The sequence below is a fragment of the Ranitomeya variabilis genome, chromosome 2, assembly GCF_051348905.1.
Source record: "Ranitomeya variabilis isolate aRanVar5 chromosome 2, aRanVar5.hap1, whole genome shotgun sequence".
NCBI lineage: Eukaryota > Metazoa > Chordata > Amphibia > Anura > Dendrobatidae > Ranitomeya > Ranitomeya variabilis.
Window position 1 is genome coordinate 719,731,992 of NC_135233.1, and position 17,613 is coordinate 719,749,604.

Below are 17,613 nucleotides of genomic sequence, written 5' to 3' on the forward strand. Positions count from 1 at the left end.
CTTCACTCCTGATTGAAACATACATTGATCACACCCATCCTCAAAAAACCTACTCTTAATCCATTCTCTGTGTCTAGCTATTGTCCCATATCTTTTCTCCCCTATGCTTCCAAACTACTGGAACAACATGTCCATTTTGAATTGTTCTCCCAGCTCTCCTCTTGCTTCCTCTTTGACCACTTACAATCTGGCTTCAGACAGCACCATTCTAGTGAAACTGCCCTGACTAAAGTCACCAATGACCTACTAAATGCCAAATGAAAGTGACGCCAGTTTGTCCTCCTCCTTCTCCTGGACCTGGCATCTGCCTTTGACACAGTGGACAAATCCCTCTTACTACAGACTTTCTGATCTGTTGACATTACAGACTTGGGCCTTTGTTGGATCACCTCCTACCTAACAGACAGGACATTCAGTGTTTTCCACTCCCACACCACCTCATCATCTTACCTCCTGTGTGTCGGTGACCACCAAGGTTCAATTTTTAGAATGGGCACTTTGCTTAGGGCGCCCACGCTCTCCCTCTCTCTTAAAGGGTCCATCCGCATCAAGGTAAGGTCTTCCCAGCCTATAGCTGGGCGAAACTTATTTAAGGCTTCTCCTCCAATATGGAGGTTCCTGAGCTACGTTGCTAGTTTGCCTTGCATGCTTGCTAGTTGTCAGGTTCCCCAGGTCCGCCCGTCTGCTTGTCTACCCTATACCCGTCTGCTCTTACATGTCTGTGCCTGTCTGCTCATATCTGTCTGTGCTCTTCTGTCCATCAATCAGTCCATACCGCACCTACCAGTGCCCATCTGTCTAACACCCAGTTCAGCCCACACCTACCAGTGCTTTTCCGTTCCTCAGCCAGTCAAACCTGCACCCATGGTTCCATAGTCTCTACAGTGCCTTCCTGCATTCTTCATCCCTCCTTCGAGCCATAGCAGCTTATCTGCTGTAGGGAGTCAGCTGCAACCTTCTGTAGGTCAGCCATGGAGTAGCACCTGGTGCCACCTCTTTGTCCCTCCTTGGGTTGCAGTTTTTGCCTGTTGCCATTTGTCCAAATTGGGATTTGGTAGGCCACCTAGTTATGCCCCTCCATTCTTTCAGAGGGATTTGGCACAGTGGTTCCACTACCTTGCCCATTACAGTCTCCATTTGCTAGGTTGGCTGTAATGGAAGAGGTGTCTGTTCCCACTACTAGTTCTACTCTATTGCAATTGATACCACTTTCTTGGTGTCTGCCACTAATTTTTGTAAATGTGTAGACACCTAGTTGGGTTTCCTTTATGAGTGTTGCCTGTAGCAGTAGGCCTCCGAGACTGTCAGGCCTCCACTTCCTTGGAGTCAACTACCCATGTTACTAACTTTAGATCTTGTTCTGGCAATAGCAGTCTATAAAATTTCTATGATATTTTTACCACCTGAGTGTGGCTGAGAATGAAAGAAGGTTGAGCTGTTGTATGTAATATCAGGTCTCTCAGAATAGGAGGCCTACACCAATCCCTCACCCACCTCATCTTACTGTTACTGTGACGTTCAATTGAAAGCTTTATATGCTGGCCCAGACCCCGATATCTCATGCATGGCTGATTGCTGCAGTGCCATGCTACAATTTGTACTGTGGGTGAATTGAGACAACTTTCCTAGTGTCTGTCCCTCATTTGATGGGTTTTGGCAGCATTTGGGACCATTATAAGATGTTGTGCATGCATTTGTTTTTGCCTCCCATTGACATGAAAGGCGTTTGGTTATGTTCGGCGAATATTTGACAAATTAATAGGCGAATATTGCATATTCGAACATCGTAATCAGAACCGAACATTGAAATATTCACTCATCTCTAGTGTTGAATAGCTGTTTAGGGTTGTGACAGAGGGAGGATATGAGAGACGAGAAGTACATTTGTTTTGCTGCAGAGAGTGTGGCCATGAAAGAAGCGAGCGATTGCTTGAATAAATTGAAGTGCTCGTTGGAGTGGGATCTTTTACATCTCCGCTCAGCAACTCTGGAAGTCAGGTTAGTGTGCCAGGGTTAGCTGTTGGTTCTGTGAGCTTTGGTATGCGTGAGAGGGGCGACCGTTTCAAAAGCTACAGCTATTGTGGTGTTATATAAAGTGTCAGCAGCATCCACATTGTGTAAGGAAATTATGTCTATAAGAGGGAGAAGGGATTCAGAGAGTGAATCTGGATCAGGTGTTTAAGATTTCTGCTAGGTTGTGAAAGTTTGTGAAGTGGGGATTGTGTACCTGGAAATGAAAAGAAAGGGAAAGGGAAGAGAATGTAAGTAGATTTTGTTCAGAAAGAGGGAGAGGCAAGATAGAGAGGTTTAGTAGGGAGCAGAGACGAGTGAAGATGAGGTCCAGTGTGTGGCCATCTTTGTGAGTTGCTGCAGAAGACCATTGAGGGAGGCCAAATGATAAAGTGAGAGATAGAAATTTTGTGACAGTTGAAAGGGAAGTGTCAATGGGAATGTTGAAGTCACCTATGATGATAGTGGGGATATCAGCAGAGAGTAAATGAAATAGCCAAGTGGGGAAGTGGTCAAAGAAGGTGGTGGCAGGCCCTGGGGGTGGTAAATGAGAGCCAGTTGGAGGTTGGAGGGGGTGTAGATGTGCACAGAGTGCACCTCGAAGGAAGGGAGGGTAACAGAGGGTCTATATTGGTACGGGGGTGTGAGAAAGTTGGAATCCACCATACAAAAGTGCAGTAGGAGAGGCTGTATCAGAGGGAGTGAGCCAGGTTTCGATTATAGGAAGGAAAGGAAAGTTTGTTAGTAATAAAAAGATCAGGGATGTAGAAAAGTTTGTTGCAGACAGAGCTCCTGTTAGAGGGACTGGGGAAGCGGGGGCTGGGTGAATGGATATAAGGTTACAGAGATTACAGAAATTTGTGATAGAGCATGGATAAGAGGATGAAGTGACTGTGGGGATGTGGTGAGGAGGATCAGGATTTGGAGAGATATCGCCGGCAGTGAAAAGCAGCAGAGAGAGTGTTAGCAGGTGGGAGCAGGAGAGAACATGAGGTGGCTGTCGTCTGTGTTTGCAGAAAGAGGATTGTATGTTGAGGAAAAGTTCTGAGGAGGAGGTGAGATGGATGAGGAGGATGAAGGGATATATGAGCAGTTCTTTACTAGGTGTAGGGATTGAGGGGTTAGTAGAAAAGGAAGGATTATAGGGATGAGAATGAAAACAAACAAAAACATTGTTTATGGTGACTATGTATCCAGTTACCTTCAGTTCCCTTCTGGTTCAATTCAGGGTTAATTTATAGCTCCACACTTGTATGGTGCACTTGTATGGTGCACTAAGCAGACTATTGTCTTGCAGACATATGGTTTGCAATATATTTGCTAGAAAATGCATTCAGGTGTGGAGCTGAGGGCAATGGTCTGTGCTCATCTTGGTCAGATAATTAAGACTGAGCCAGATGCAGGGTATTCAAGGCAGAGTAAACAAGGGGGTCATAAATAACATTGGGGTATAGTAGGGGTTAGTTGAAAAACATACCAAGTGAATGCAATGAGCAGAGGTTGGTAAAATCTGTGTGGAAAGCTGGATGACGTATCTGTAGGAAGAATAGATGAATAGACATGCTGATTAGAGTGTGATGGTGACAGATGGCTGGGTACAGTCTGTATACATCATATTAAATTTTAGATTAATTCATAGCTCCACACTTCTATGGTGCACTTGTATGGTGCATGTTGCATACTGATATGAGGCATACAGGTACAGTGGCATGCAAAAGTTTTGGGCACCCATGGTAAAAAATTACTGTTATTGTGAACAGTTAAGAAAGTTGAAGATGAAGTGATCTCTAAAAGGGCTAAAGTTAAAGATGATACATTTCCTTTGTATTTTAGGCACAAAATATATATTTTTCCATCTTTTACAGTGTAAAAATTTCAAAAAGAAAAATGGCCCAATGCAAAACTTTAGGCACACTTGGAGATTTGTGTGCTCAGAAAATTTAGACCAAGGTTTTAAACCTTCATTAGCCTGTTCGGGTTATAGCTTGTTCACTATCATTGTTATGAAAGTCCAGGTGATGCAAATTTCCCAGCGTTATAAAAACCCAAAGTTCTCTAATGTTGTGACAAAAAACTGCAGCCATGGGGTCTTCTAAGAAGATCCCTAGCACTCTGAAAATGAAAATGGTGGAGGCACACAAAGCAGGAGAAGGCTATAAGAAGAAAGCAAAGCATTTTCAAGTTGCCCTTAGCTCAGGATGAAATATAATTAAGAAATGGCAGTTAACAAGAACAGTTAAGATCAAGATAACATATGGAAGCCCAAGCAAAATTTCAGTAAAAGCAGCTCGTATGATTGCTAGAGAGGCAAATCTGAACCCCTGCTTGACTGCAAAATACCTTGAGAAAGATTTTGCAGACTTTGGAATTGTGGTTTATTGCTCTGCTGTTCACGGACAACTGTACAAATGTGGCCTTCATGGAAGAGACATCAGAAGAAAACCCTCTCCTGGGTCCTCCCCATAAATTTCAGCATCAGAAGTATACAGAAAACATCTAAACAAGCCTGATGCATTTTGGAAACAAGTCCTGTGGGCCAATCAGGGTAGAATAGAACTCTTTGGCCAAAATGTTCAAAGGTATGTGTGGAGAAAAAAGGGCACAGAACATCAGGAAAAGAACATCTCGCCAACCACTAAGCATGGGGGTGGATCAATCATTCTTTGGGGTTGTGTTGCAGCTAATGGCATGGGGAACATTTCATCGGTAGAGGAAATAAAGAATTCAATAAAATTTCAACAAATTTTTCATGCAATTATAACACTATCTGCAAAAAAAGCTGAAGTTGAAAAGAGGATGACTTCTACAAATGGATTATGATCCTAAACATCTGTCAAAATCCACAATAGACGACTACTGAAGATTTTACAATGGCCCTCACAGTCCCCTGATCTGAACATCACTGAAAATCTGTGGCAAGACCTCAAATTAGCAGTGAATGCAAGACGACCCAGGAATCTCACAGAACTGGAAGAATTTTCCAAGGAAGAATGGATGAAAATCTCTCAAACAAGAATTGAAAAACTCTTGGCTGGCTACAAAAAGAGTTTACCGTCTGTGATACTTTCGAATGAAGGTGCTACTTGCTAATAACCAAACTTTTGCATTGACCTATGTTCCTTTTTGTAGTTTTTAAAATACATAGTAACATAGTAAGCTCAAATGCTGTGATTTTGCTCCTTTTTTCTTGTGCAGTCTTTTTATGATTCTATGACATAATCAAGCAGTTGAATAAGTATGGTCCATTTTTTTGTTGGGAATATGAAAGAAATAGAGTTCAAATGGTAATTATGTTATGATTAGTCGTGATGGAATATTTCTCCATCATCATATTCAGATTACATTATTTTCAAAATTAAAATGCACCAATTTGTGTCCTTATACAAAAATGTGATTGTATTTGTTTTAAATAGATAACAACAGGCTGGAATGCCTTATATCCTTTGGAGCTTTTGTACATTTGTATACTCTTCAGCATCATAAGGAGACAAACAAAGTTCCTCCATCTTCTCCATTCTGTCAGTTTGTGATGTTATCCGAGTGCTGTTTGATTTTTTTCATGGACCTATAGCCATGGCCAAGTGCGATCCGTTTGGAGGGAAATAAATCATGGTGCAATGTTTTTCTCTTTGAGGTAAAAGTCAGACATGTTCATGACTTCACTGAATAACATTGGTCCCAGAGCGATGAAATGTTTCGACAGATTGCACTTGGACCTAAAATGTGGTCATCTGCATGAATGTTTAGAACGATTTTTCTCTAGTGATCATTTGGGGAAATACTTTTTTTTGGGAAGTTTCTATCTTGAACTTTAGAGGTTTAAGTTACTTACTCTTCACATGGCTCCAAGAACTATGAATAATAATAATATTAGATTATATAGTCCAGACTAACAGTTTTGGTCCATAAATGGCTAACTGCTGAGTGAGTTGTCACAGTTACTTGCAGCTTTTTCTGTTAGTAATGAAACAGGGTAATCATTGGTGCAATCATGCAATAAAAGGAATAGCTTGATAAACACAGACCACCTTTGTGCTTTGTCTTCACGCTAGTATAACAAGTAATTCTAAGGTATTTTGTTCCCTATATGAGCTTTGAGAATATGTATTTTATAGGCCACTTGTGCAAGCTGTGATTGATATAGGTAAACTAGCAGAATCAGTTATTGTGTTTTATGTACACCCTAAGAATTAAAACGCACCCGTGGGTGGGGCTTGCACAGATTAAGATCATAGCTTGATGATAGTTGCTATTGCTCCTGTGTCGGCCCCATTTTGTTGGTGAAAAAAAAATTGGCTCCAACAAAATGGCGCCAGTGGGGGTGTTTGTGCAGTGTCATCTATTGGCAAACCATAGATGCTACTTACCAATTTGCTGGAGTTAATGTCTAGGATCAGTAGGTACATCCCACGGCTACTTATAGCCGTGGGATGTACTTGGGATACTCACCACACATGGGGATATGAACACACACACAAAATGCGCCACACACTACCACGTGCTTGAACACATATATCATCTTCAGCACACATTTCACCACACATACACCAACCTCGCCACATAAAAGTCGAAACACAAAAGTTGCCGCTCAAAACTCGCCACGCGCAAAATTCGCCACATGCAAAACTCACCACATGCAAAACTAGGCTCACGCAAAACTAGCCACACGTGCAAAACTCACCTCATGGAAAACTCGCCACATGCAAAACTTGTACACACGAAAAAATTGCCACATGCACAAAAGTTGCAACACATGCAAAAGTTGCCTCACACAAAGCTTACACATACTCAAAACGCACCACACATAAAACTCGCCACGCGCAAAACTCGCCATGTGCAAAACTTGCTGCACACAACTTGCTGCACTAACCTGTCACATGCAACTCGACACACAAAAGTTTGCTACACGCATGTCGCCACACAAAACTCATCTCACAGAAGTCGCTACATGCATGTCGCCACACGCAACTCAACACACACAACTTGACACATGAAACTCGCCCTAAAACACGCACAAGTCTGGTATTATCCTTCAAAAATAAAAATCTGATTAATAAGCAGACAAACTACAAGAGCAACATATGTACCATATAGGAAATATGGCAGCTGTCAGTCACATGACCTGTCTGTTATGCGTATGTGCGAGCTAATATATACTGCCAGGGGGGAGGGCTTCCTGTTGGCTGGGGATTTATCAGGCTGCCAATTTAGCTTACAAATACTGAGGTAAAAATACTGACCAAATAACGTGTGAACGAGGTCTAATACAGGAGGAGATGACATACAGGTGCATACTATATACAGGGGAGATGACACACAGGTATATACTATATAGAGGAGCAGATGACACACAGGTATATACTATATACCGGAGGAGATGACTTACAGGTATATACTATATACAGGAGCAGATGACACACAGGTATATACTATACACAGGAGGAGATGACTTACAGGTATATACTATATACAGGAGGAGATGACATACAGGTATATACTATATATAGGAGGAGATGACATACAGGTATATACTATATACAGGAGGAGATGACATACAGGTATATACTATATAAAAGAGGAGATGACACATAGGTATATAGAGAAGGAGATGACATACAGCATGTATATATATACAGGGGAGATGACATTATGTATATACTATATACAGGAGATGACATATGGGTATATACTATATATAGGAGGAGATGACATACAGGTATATACTATATACAGAAGAGATGACATACAGGTATATACTATATACCGGAGGAGATGACACATAGGTATATACAATACACAGGAGGAGATGACATACAGCAGGTATATACTATTTACAGGGGAGATGACATACAGGTATATACTATATACAGGAGATGACATACAGGTGTATACTATATATAAGGGAGATGACAAACATGTATATACTGAGGGGAAAATGAGAGGTGTGAGGTGAAAATGAGAGGTGTGAGGTGAAAATGAAAAGGTGTGAGGGCAAAATGAGAGGAATGAGGGAAAATAGTGGAGTAATCGAAATGACAAGTGTTAGGGGGAAATGAGAGGAGTGAGGGGCGAATGAGAGGAGTGAGAGGGAAAATGAGAGGTGTGAGGGAGAAAATGAGAGATGTGAGGGGAAAATTGAGAGGCCTGATGGGAAAATAAGAGAAGTGAGGTGCTATAACTAACCACAGATATTTACTATGCCCAGGCAATGCCGGGCTCTTCAGCTAGTATTATTATAGTATCAGAGCTGATTGTATGATGTGCTGTTCTGCAGAGCAGGTTAACGCAGCCTCACTCACAGACTGCACAGCACTTCTGTTCTCAAATTGCTCCTAGTGGAGAAGCAGTGACCAGACCTGTCCATCATCTTCCTCCAACTAAAAACACTGCCCACGGTTTGGTACAAAACTTTATTGCAACATTTTAATGGCCTCTGATGGCTATGAATTTGCTCTTTTTGCTCTCTTTCACAATTCTTCCATGGTGGTCACATGAACTTCACTCCTCCTCAAGCTTCAGTCTCTCAGCCCACTGACATGATTCTTCTTGGCTGACTAGGAATTTGCTGCGCAATCAATTACATAGGATGCCAAAAAACAATTATTTGGATGCACCTGATCCCTAGCTACATATACTGCATTGAAATAAGTCCACTTTATCATCAGGGAAATAAATCAGGACACTGTTCTCTTCTAGAAAGCACTTTCTCCTGCAGGATAGCATTAAGGAATGCCATTTATGGTAACATCAACTAGCACAGAAAATGTTGAAAAAGGCTAAAACACTGGTCAACGTCATGCTCCGGCTTTATAGGCATATCACAGTTTGCAAAACTTCATTATGCAGGCCTATTTCCTCAGTTATTGAATAGGTCTATATAACATTGCAATCATCTCATTATCATTAGTTACTCACAAGCACAGATCTACAGGCTTAGGCTACTTTCACACTAGCGTCGGGCACTGCACTTCGCTATGCGTCATTTTCGAGAAAAACGCACCCTGCAAAAGTGCTTGCAGGATGCGTTTTTTCTCCATAGACTTTTATTAACGACGCAGTGCGACGCATTGCCACACGTCGCAACCGTCACGCGACAGTTGCGTCGTGTTGCGTCGGACCGTCGCCACCAAAAAAAGTTGCTTGTAATGTTTTTTGGTACGTCGTTCCCGTCTTTTCCGACCGCGCATGCGTGGCTGGAACTCCGCCCCCGCCTCCCCGCACCTCACAATGGGGCAGCGGATGCGTTGCATAGCGACGTGCAGCGCACGACGCTAGTGTGAAAGTAGCCTCAGGGTATGTGCACATATTAAAGGGACTGTCACCTGAATTTGGAGGGAACAATTTTCAGCCATAGAGGCGGGGTTTTCGGCTGTTTGATTCACCCTGAATCAAACAGCCGAAAACCCCACCTCTATGGCTGAAAATTGTTCCCTCCAAATTCAGGTGACAGAGTCCCTTTAAATATTTACTGCATTTTTGTAGCTTTTTTCTGAACAGTTTTGTCACAATGGCTGAAAGATTTCCTAGCACCAAACAAAGTGAATGAGATAATTGAAGTATCATGCACACATTGCTTTTTTTCGTTCCAGATTTAAAGTAGTTTCTAATGAATGAGCTAAAACACATCAGAAATGCACACAAAAAAAAAGAACAAAAAATGCTGCAAAAATGTGCATATCATATTATATTTTCTTAACAACACTGCAGTATTTCAAGTAGAAAGGTATGCAGCAAATACACCGGGTACAGAAAGTATTCAGACCCTTTAAAAAAATTTTCACTCTTTGTTTCATTGCAGCCACTTGGTAAATTCAAGAAAGTTCATTTTTTTCTCATTAATGTACACTCTGCACCCCATCTTGAGTAAAAAAAAGACAGAAATTTAGTAATTTTCGCAAATTTATTAAAAAAAAATCCCCTGAAATATCACATGGTCATAAGTATTCAGACCCTTTGCTCAGCATTGAGTAGAAGCCCCCTTTTGAGCTAGTACAGCCATGAATCTTCTTGAGAATGATGGAACAAGTTTTTCACATCTGGATTTGGTGATCCTCTGCTATTCTTCCTTGAAGATCCTCTCCAGTTTCTTCAGGTTGGATGGTGAACATTGGTGGACAGCCATTTTGAGGTCTCTCCAGAGATGCTCAATTGGGTTTTGATCAGGGCTCTGGCTGGGTCAGTCAAGAATGATCACAGAGTTGTTCTGAAGCCACTCCTTTGTTATTTTAGCTGTATGTTTAGAGTCATTGTCTTGTAGGAAGGTGAACCTTCGGCCAAGTCTGAGGTCCAGAGCACTCTGGAAGAGGTTTTCATCCAGGATATATCTGTACTTGGCCGTATTCATGTTTCCTTCAATGGCAACCAGTCGTCCTGTCCCTACAGCTGAAAAACACCACCATAGCATGATGCTGCCACCACCATGTTTTACTGTTAGGATTGTATTGTGCAGGTGATGAGCAGTGTCTGGTTTTCTCCACACATACCACTTAGAATTATCACCAAAAAGGTCTACCTTCATCTCATAAGACCGAGGAATCTAATTTCTCATAATCTGGGAGTCCTTCATGTCATTTTTAGCAAATTCTATGCGGGCTTTCATATGTCTTGCACTGAGGAGAGGCTTCCGACGGGCCACTCTGCTATAAAGGCCCAACTGGTGGAGGGCTGCAGTGATAGTTGACTTTGTGGAATTTTCTCCCATCTTCCTACTGCATCTCTGGAGCTCAGCCACAGTGATCTTGGGGTTCTTCTTTACCTCTCTCACCAAGGCTCTTCTCCCATGATTGCTCAGTTTTTCTGGACTGCCAGGTCTAGGAAAACTTCTGGTGGTCCCAAACTTCTTCCATTTAAGGATTATGGAGGCCACTGTGCTCTTACGAACTTTGAGTACTGCAGAAATTCTTTTGTCACCTTGGCCAGATGTTTTCCTTGCCATAATTCTGTCTCTGAGCTCCATTGCCAGTTCCTTTGACCTCATGATTCTCAATTGGTCTGACATGCACTGTGAGCTGTGAGGTCTTACATCTGCCCCCAACCCGACCCTTAAGAGAAGAAAAATAACTTTTATTATACTCACCTGTGGGGCGGTCTTGTCCGAGGGGTGTCGCTCTTCTTGTTCCGTCACCTTCCATCTTCTTACAAAGCCATCCTCCTTCTCGATTTGTGTGGATGATGCCTCCCTACATCATCCACACTGTCTGCTTGGCATCACTCTCCTGCGCAGGTGTACTTATCTGCCCTGTTGAGGGCATAGCAAAGTACTGCAGTGCGCAGGCGCTGGGAAAGGTCAGAGAGGCCCAGCGCTTGCGCACTGCAGTACTTTACTCTGCCCTCAACAGGGCAGATAAGTACGCTTGCACAGGAGCAAGATGCCGGGGAAACTGTGTGGATGATGCAGGGACACGTCATACACATGAACCAAGAAGGAGGACGGCGATTGTAAGAAGATGGGAAGCGCCAGACCAAGAAGAGCGACACCCCTCAGACCAGACTGCCCCGCAGGTGAGTATAAAAAAATTATTTTTCAGTTCTTATAGGTCTGGTTGGGGGCAGATATATAGCATTATAGAATGCAGTATATCAGCCCTGAAAGGCGGTGACCTTACCTAATATCGGCCAAACCTAGTGACAGGTTCCCTTTAATAAGGTGAAAACATGATAAGACTACTTTTATGTTAGTATAACATTTAAAATAGCAATCTTCACATTTTATTGCAATGTTTTTTATAAATGTTCATATACTGTAATTAATACAAGCTGTTAAACCCATTTTATCCTTTTATTTTTTTACAGGTTACTTTGGAAACCATTTAAACTACTCTGAATCGCATCGCCTTGGTTCAATGATTGATCAGCATGTATCAGTTATTAGTAGCGTTAGTTCCATTCGACCTTTACATTCTTTTAATGATATTCAAGATCCACTTAATATTTTAGATGACAGTGGAAGAAAGCAAATGGGAACCTTCTACACAGACACATCACCAGCTATCCTTTGTCGCAATTCAGTGGGTAAGGGAAAGTCACTTCTTTTTAGAGAGTTATAAGTCAATCATTTTCTTAAAGAGGACCTTTCACCAAATTTTTCATGTTGAACTGGACACAGGACGTAATAGGCACTGCAGTGGAGAATACAATGTTTTTCTTATTTTTTTAATTTCGCCTACCTGCTGCAGAGATATTGGCAATCAAAGTATGTGACACCTAATGAGTTAACTTTGGTTAAGTCCAAGTGTTTTTTTCACTGGGGGCCTGGATGTCTTCCACCCATGGGTCACTATTTGAAAACTCCCACTTGGCCTTAACAAAAGTTAACTCATTAGGTGACAAATACTTTGATTGCAAATATTTCCATAATGGAGAGGTAAAATTAAAAAAAAAGTTAAAAAGTTTTATTCCTCTCTGTAGCCACTTTTACATCAAGTGTCCACTTCATTATGAAATATTTTGGTGAAAAGTCTTCTTTAATTCTGGATAAAAACAACTGTTTGTTCCACAGAACTGCACGGCCATTACAATCGTAGCTGGTGCGGTTCTGACAAACAAATTCTGGGAACGGTAAAGGTCTACACATTGGCACATCATTAACAAAGACAATAGTTTATTCTCTACTTGCATTTAATATAAAGAATACTTTGACCCCTTTCTGAAATTAGGTATAATAATCTGTCCATGTGATCTGGGTCTATCTGACCAGGGACTTATTATTCTGTCTACACAATTGCGTAAGTGCACGGGTGGTGTGTGGGCAATCGTCGCCGGGTGTCAGCTGATTCTGACAGCTGACATCCAGCACTAAGTGCCAGGAGCAGTCATAGATCGCTACCAGCACTTTAACTCCCGAAATGCTGAGATCGAACATGATCGCAGCCTTCTGGGTGCCAGCAGAGGGCTGCCTTTGCATTGGATACCCCGCTGCGTGACGTGGGGTCTCGATCATTGCCATGGTGACCGGATGTTGTCATGATGACATCTGGGTCACCAGAGCTAGGAAACATGCTAATCATGAGCAGTGCATGATCAGCAAGTTTTTCTCTGCCAGTGCAGAACTGCAAAAAATTATTGTCCCATAGTGGGACAAAGTAAAAATTGAAAAAAAAAGGAAATTGAAAAAATCTATATAAAAAATTAAAAATAAAAAAAATAAAAAGATATTGTATCTACAAGAAAAATTTTAATGAAAAAAAATATAAACAATAAAAGTACACATATTTAGTATTGCCACGTCCGCAACAACCCGACCTATAAAACTGTCCCACTAATTAACCCCTGTAGTGAACAGCATAAAAAATGAATAAAAAACAAGGCAAAAAACAATGCTTTATCATCATACCACCGAGCAAAAAGTGGAATAACACGCAATCAAAAAGATGCATATAAATAAACATGGTACCGCTGAAAACATCATCTTGTTTCACAAAAAAAAAAGCCACCATACAGCTCCATCAGTTAAAAAAATTTAAAAGTTATAGCTCTTAGAATAAAGGGATGCAAAAAGAATAATTTTTTCTCTAAAATAGTTTTTATTGTGTAAAAGTGGCAAAATAAAAAAAAAGATATAAATGAGCTACCACTGTAAGGCTGCCGTCACACTAGCAGTATTTGGTCAGTATTTTCCATCAGTATTTGTAAGCCAAAACCAGGAGTGGGTGATAAATGCAGAAGTGGTGCATATGTTTCTATTATACTTTTCCTCTAGTTGTTCCACTCCTGGTTTTGGCTTACAAATACTGATGGAAAATACTGACCAAATACTGCTAGTGTGACGGCAGCCTAATCACACTGACCCGAAGAATAAAACTGCCTTATCAATTTTACCACACACAAGGAACAGCATAAACCCCACCCAAAAAAAGAAATTCCTAATTTGCTGTTTTTTTTCATTCTGCCTCACAAATTGGAAAAGAAAGAGATAAAAAAAAGTCATGTGCCCGAAAATGATACCAATAAAATGTCAGCTCATCCCGCAAAAAACAAGCCATAACATGACTCTGTTGGCTGAAATATAGAAAAATTATAGCTCTCAAAATTTACTGATGCAAAAACAATTTTTTGCAATCAAAAGCATCTTTTAGTGTGTGACAGCAGCCAAAAATAAAAACCTGATATAAATCTGGTATCGCTGTGCTAGCACCGACCTGTAGAATAAAGTTGCCTAATCACTTATAAGGCATAAAAAATAAATAAAACCAGTTCTTCACCTACTGTTAATTTTTTCATTCTGTCTCCCAAAGATTGCATTGCTATAATAGATAAATGTGGATAAAATCTGTGCTGCTGTGACAAATTATGGATCCAGATATAGTTATAAAATACTGTGTTGATTTACTCAATGCGTTTCAAAGCTCATGGCTTCTTCTTCAGGAAATTACCACAGAAAGATATATCTCCTCATACCTTACCAACCGCACATTAGCGTTTCCTACTCCCATACTACCTCTTCATTTCGCCCCCTCTTTGTTGGTGTCCCTCAATGCTCTGTCCTAGGACCTCTTCTCTTCTCAATCTATACCCTTGGCCTGGGACAACTCATAAAGTCCTATAGCTTCCCGTACCATCTATATGCCGATGACACTCAGATCTACCTCTCTGGCCCAGATGTCACCTCTCTGCTGTCCAGAATCCCAGAGTGTCTATCAGGCCATATCCTCCTTCTTCTCCTCTCGCTTCCTCAAACTCAATGTGGACAAATCTGAACTAATTATCTTTCCTCCATATCGCACATCTTCCCTACCTGATCTATCTATCACAATAAATGAATTCACACTTTCCCCCCATCCAGGTAATCCGCTGCCTTAGAGTAACCCTGGACTCTGCCCTGTCCTTTAAACCGCACATCCAAGCTCTCGCCACCTCCTGTCGCCTCCAGCTCAAAAATATTTCTAGAATCCGTCCTTTCCTCAACCCTCACTCTACCAAAATGCTTGTGCATTCTCTAATCATCTCTCGCCTTGACTACTGCAACATCCCCCTTTGTTGGCTACCCTCTAACACCCTCGCACCCCTCCAGTCCATCCTTAAGTCTGCTGCCCATCTAATTAATTTCTCTGCCTCACTTTCTATCCAGACCACCAGTTTTATCTAATTGTGAAGAGTGCCCTAATAATTAGGAGCATAGCTCCCCCTGGTGGACTGGAGTCTCATGTATGGAACCATGGCATTAATGGTGCTATGTAAATAAATAATAATAATTTTGCAGTCATAGCAACATGCACCTCTTCACACTAGCTTTATTCTGTTCGGAGGTACTAATCAGTTTTTTTCTTATTTTCATAACCAATCATGATCAGGATTTTTCCCTTTTAAGGCTGGATTGGATTGCATTTTCATGGTGACAGGTTTCCTTTAATATGTGACACATAGTTTCAGTGTCTCAGTCCCTATCTCCTACCTCCTAAAAACCTGCAGACATATTCCCTTTCAAGACACTGCTTAACAATGACCAATTGTAATCTCTTCTGCCTTTACTTCACAGCTTCTAATATGCAGAGTGGAATATCTGGCACTACTTCTCAGTGCATGTATGGATCGTCGGGACAATATGCCGGACAAGGATCTATAGATTCCAATGAAGCCGGAGAAATGGTGTCCTCTTTGCCTCCAATCAACACAGTGTTTATGGGATCTGCTTCAGGGAGTACATGATGGGACTCTACTGTATTAAACTGAGAAATTGCTGTTTCATAAGACATAGCAATCATGAAAGAGAAGTTAAAAGGAAATATTATACTAAAAAACATCACACCAGCAGGCTCTGCTATTTTCGGAACTCCTGTAGATATTGGATTAGAAAGAGCAGCACATGTGTGATCACTCAGATCACCTCTCTGCCATCTTTGCCTATAAACCTGAGGGCTGTCCCACACGTCCAGATAATTCCGGTACCGGAATAAATCGGTACCGGAGTTATCCGTATCCGTGTGCCTGGGAACTCACGGAGGCCATACCTGCGGCACACGTGTGCCGCCCGTATGGCGAGTGGGTACCACACGGAGCGTGTGGTACCCACTCTGCATGGTGCTGAAGCTGCGATTCATATCCTCTCTGCAGTAACGTTTGCTGCAGAGAAAATATGAAGAATAGTGTTAAAAATAAAGATTTAGGTGTCCGCCGCCCCCCCACCCCCTGTGCGCCCCCCCGCTGGTCAGAAAATACTTATCCGGGTCCCCCGTCGGCTGTCGCTCCTTCTTGGTCTTGCCGCGGCTTCTCCTGCATGCGGTCACGTGGGCCCGATCATTTACAGTCATGAATATGTGGCTCCACCTCCCATAGGGGCGGAGCCGACTATTCATGATTGTAATTGATCGGCCCCACGTGACCGCATACAGTAGGAGGCGCAGCCAGACCAGGAAGGAGCGACAGCCGACGGGGGACCCGGGTAAGTATTTTCTGACCAGCGGGGGGGCGCACAGGGGGTGGGGGGGTGGCGGACACCTAAATCTTTATTTTTAACACTATTCTTCATATTTTCTCTATAGCAAACGCTGCTACAGGGAAGATATGAATACCGGCTTCAGCACCATGTGGGGGGGACAGCGCTTACTGTAGCGCTGTCTCCGGCACGCCACACGGACCCCAGACGGAGAATGTCCGTGTGAGGTCCGTGTTTTACGCGGACCCATTGACTTTAATGGGTCCGTGTAATACGTGCGCTCCCACGAACACTGACATGTCTCCGTGTTTGGCACACGGAGACACGGTCCGCAAAAAATCAATGACATCTGCACAGATGCATTGATTTTTATGGGTCTACGTGTGTCAGTGGCTCCGGTACGTGAGGAAACTGTCACCTCACGTACCGGAGCCACTGACGTGTGAAACCGGCCTGAGGAATAGATCTCTGCCTATTCTATGTCTGAAAGACCCTCATCTTTCAGATATTTCTGGCACATTCCAGAAACAGGCCTGTGATTTGTTTTCCTTTAATTCATGTGAGTAATTTTACTGAAACATAAGATTCCGATATAATGTCATATTACAAACCTTCTAGTTTTGTTTTCGATAGCTTGATGGTTTTCATTATAGCTATATTTTTGTCATCCTAAATACAGCATTTTAATATGATATAAAAATGGGAAAAAATATTTTAGTGTCATGAATAATGCAGATAACAGAATTCCCAAAGGGAAACACTGATTAATTTAATCATTTGAAATGTGTACAATTGCTTCATGTAGGTTGCACAATGCTGAGATAGCGTATAACATGTACAGTAATGGAACTAATTATTGTGACATCCAAATTGAATTCTCATTTAATATGCACCCATAGTATTTATTCGATAAGGCCATGCTCATACCTTGTGGTCACCACGAAAGCGCTACAACTGCATTTTATTTACTGCAATTGTCGACACATGTGCAAAACAGTTCATATATGCCTATGAGGCTGTCAAGTTTGGGTCAGGAGATCCATGGAAGGTCGGTGAATCACGGTCCGTTCTCGAACATGACATATGGATGTGTAAATGCGGCATAGGAGTTGTGCTTCCGGATCTTTCACATCAACTGATCATAACAGCCCAATGGCCTTATTTGTTTACTTTGCAGTCCCGTGCCATCCTCTACTGTATAGTTTGTTGGAAACCTCTAAAAAAATGCCATC

At 41.9% G+C, this 17,613-nt stretch overlaps 1 protein-coding gene across 1 annotated transcript in view; it reads left to right on the plus strand.

Moving 5' to 3' along the window:
- RFX6 (regulatory factor X6) overlaps positions 1–15,740 on the plus strand; it is a 257,787-nt gene extending 242,047 nt beyond the window's left edge. The window contains exons 18-19 of the mRNA XM_077289522.1: positions 11,803–12,021; positions 15,485–15,740. Of these exons, the coding sequence (XP_077145637.1) occupies positions 11,803–12,021; positions 15,485–15,654 (389 nt within the window). The 3' untranslated portion in view covers positions 15,655–15,740. The remainder of the gene's footprint in view (positions 1–11,802; positions 12,022–15,484) is intronic.
- The last annotated feature ends 1,873 nt before the right edge of the window (positions 15,741–17,613 follow it).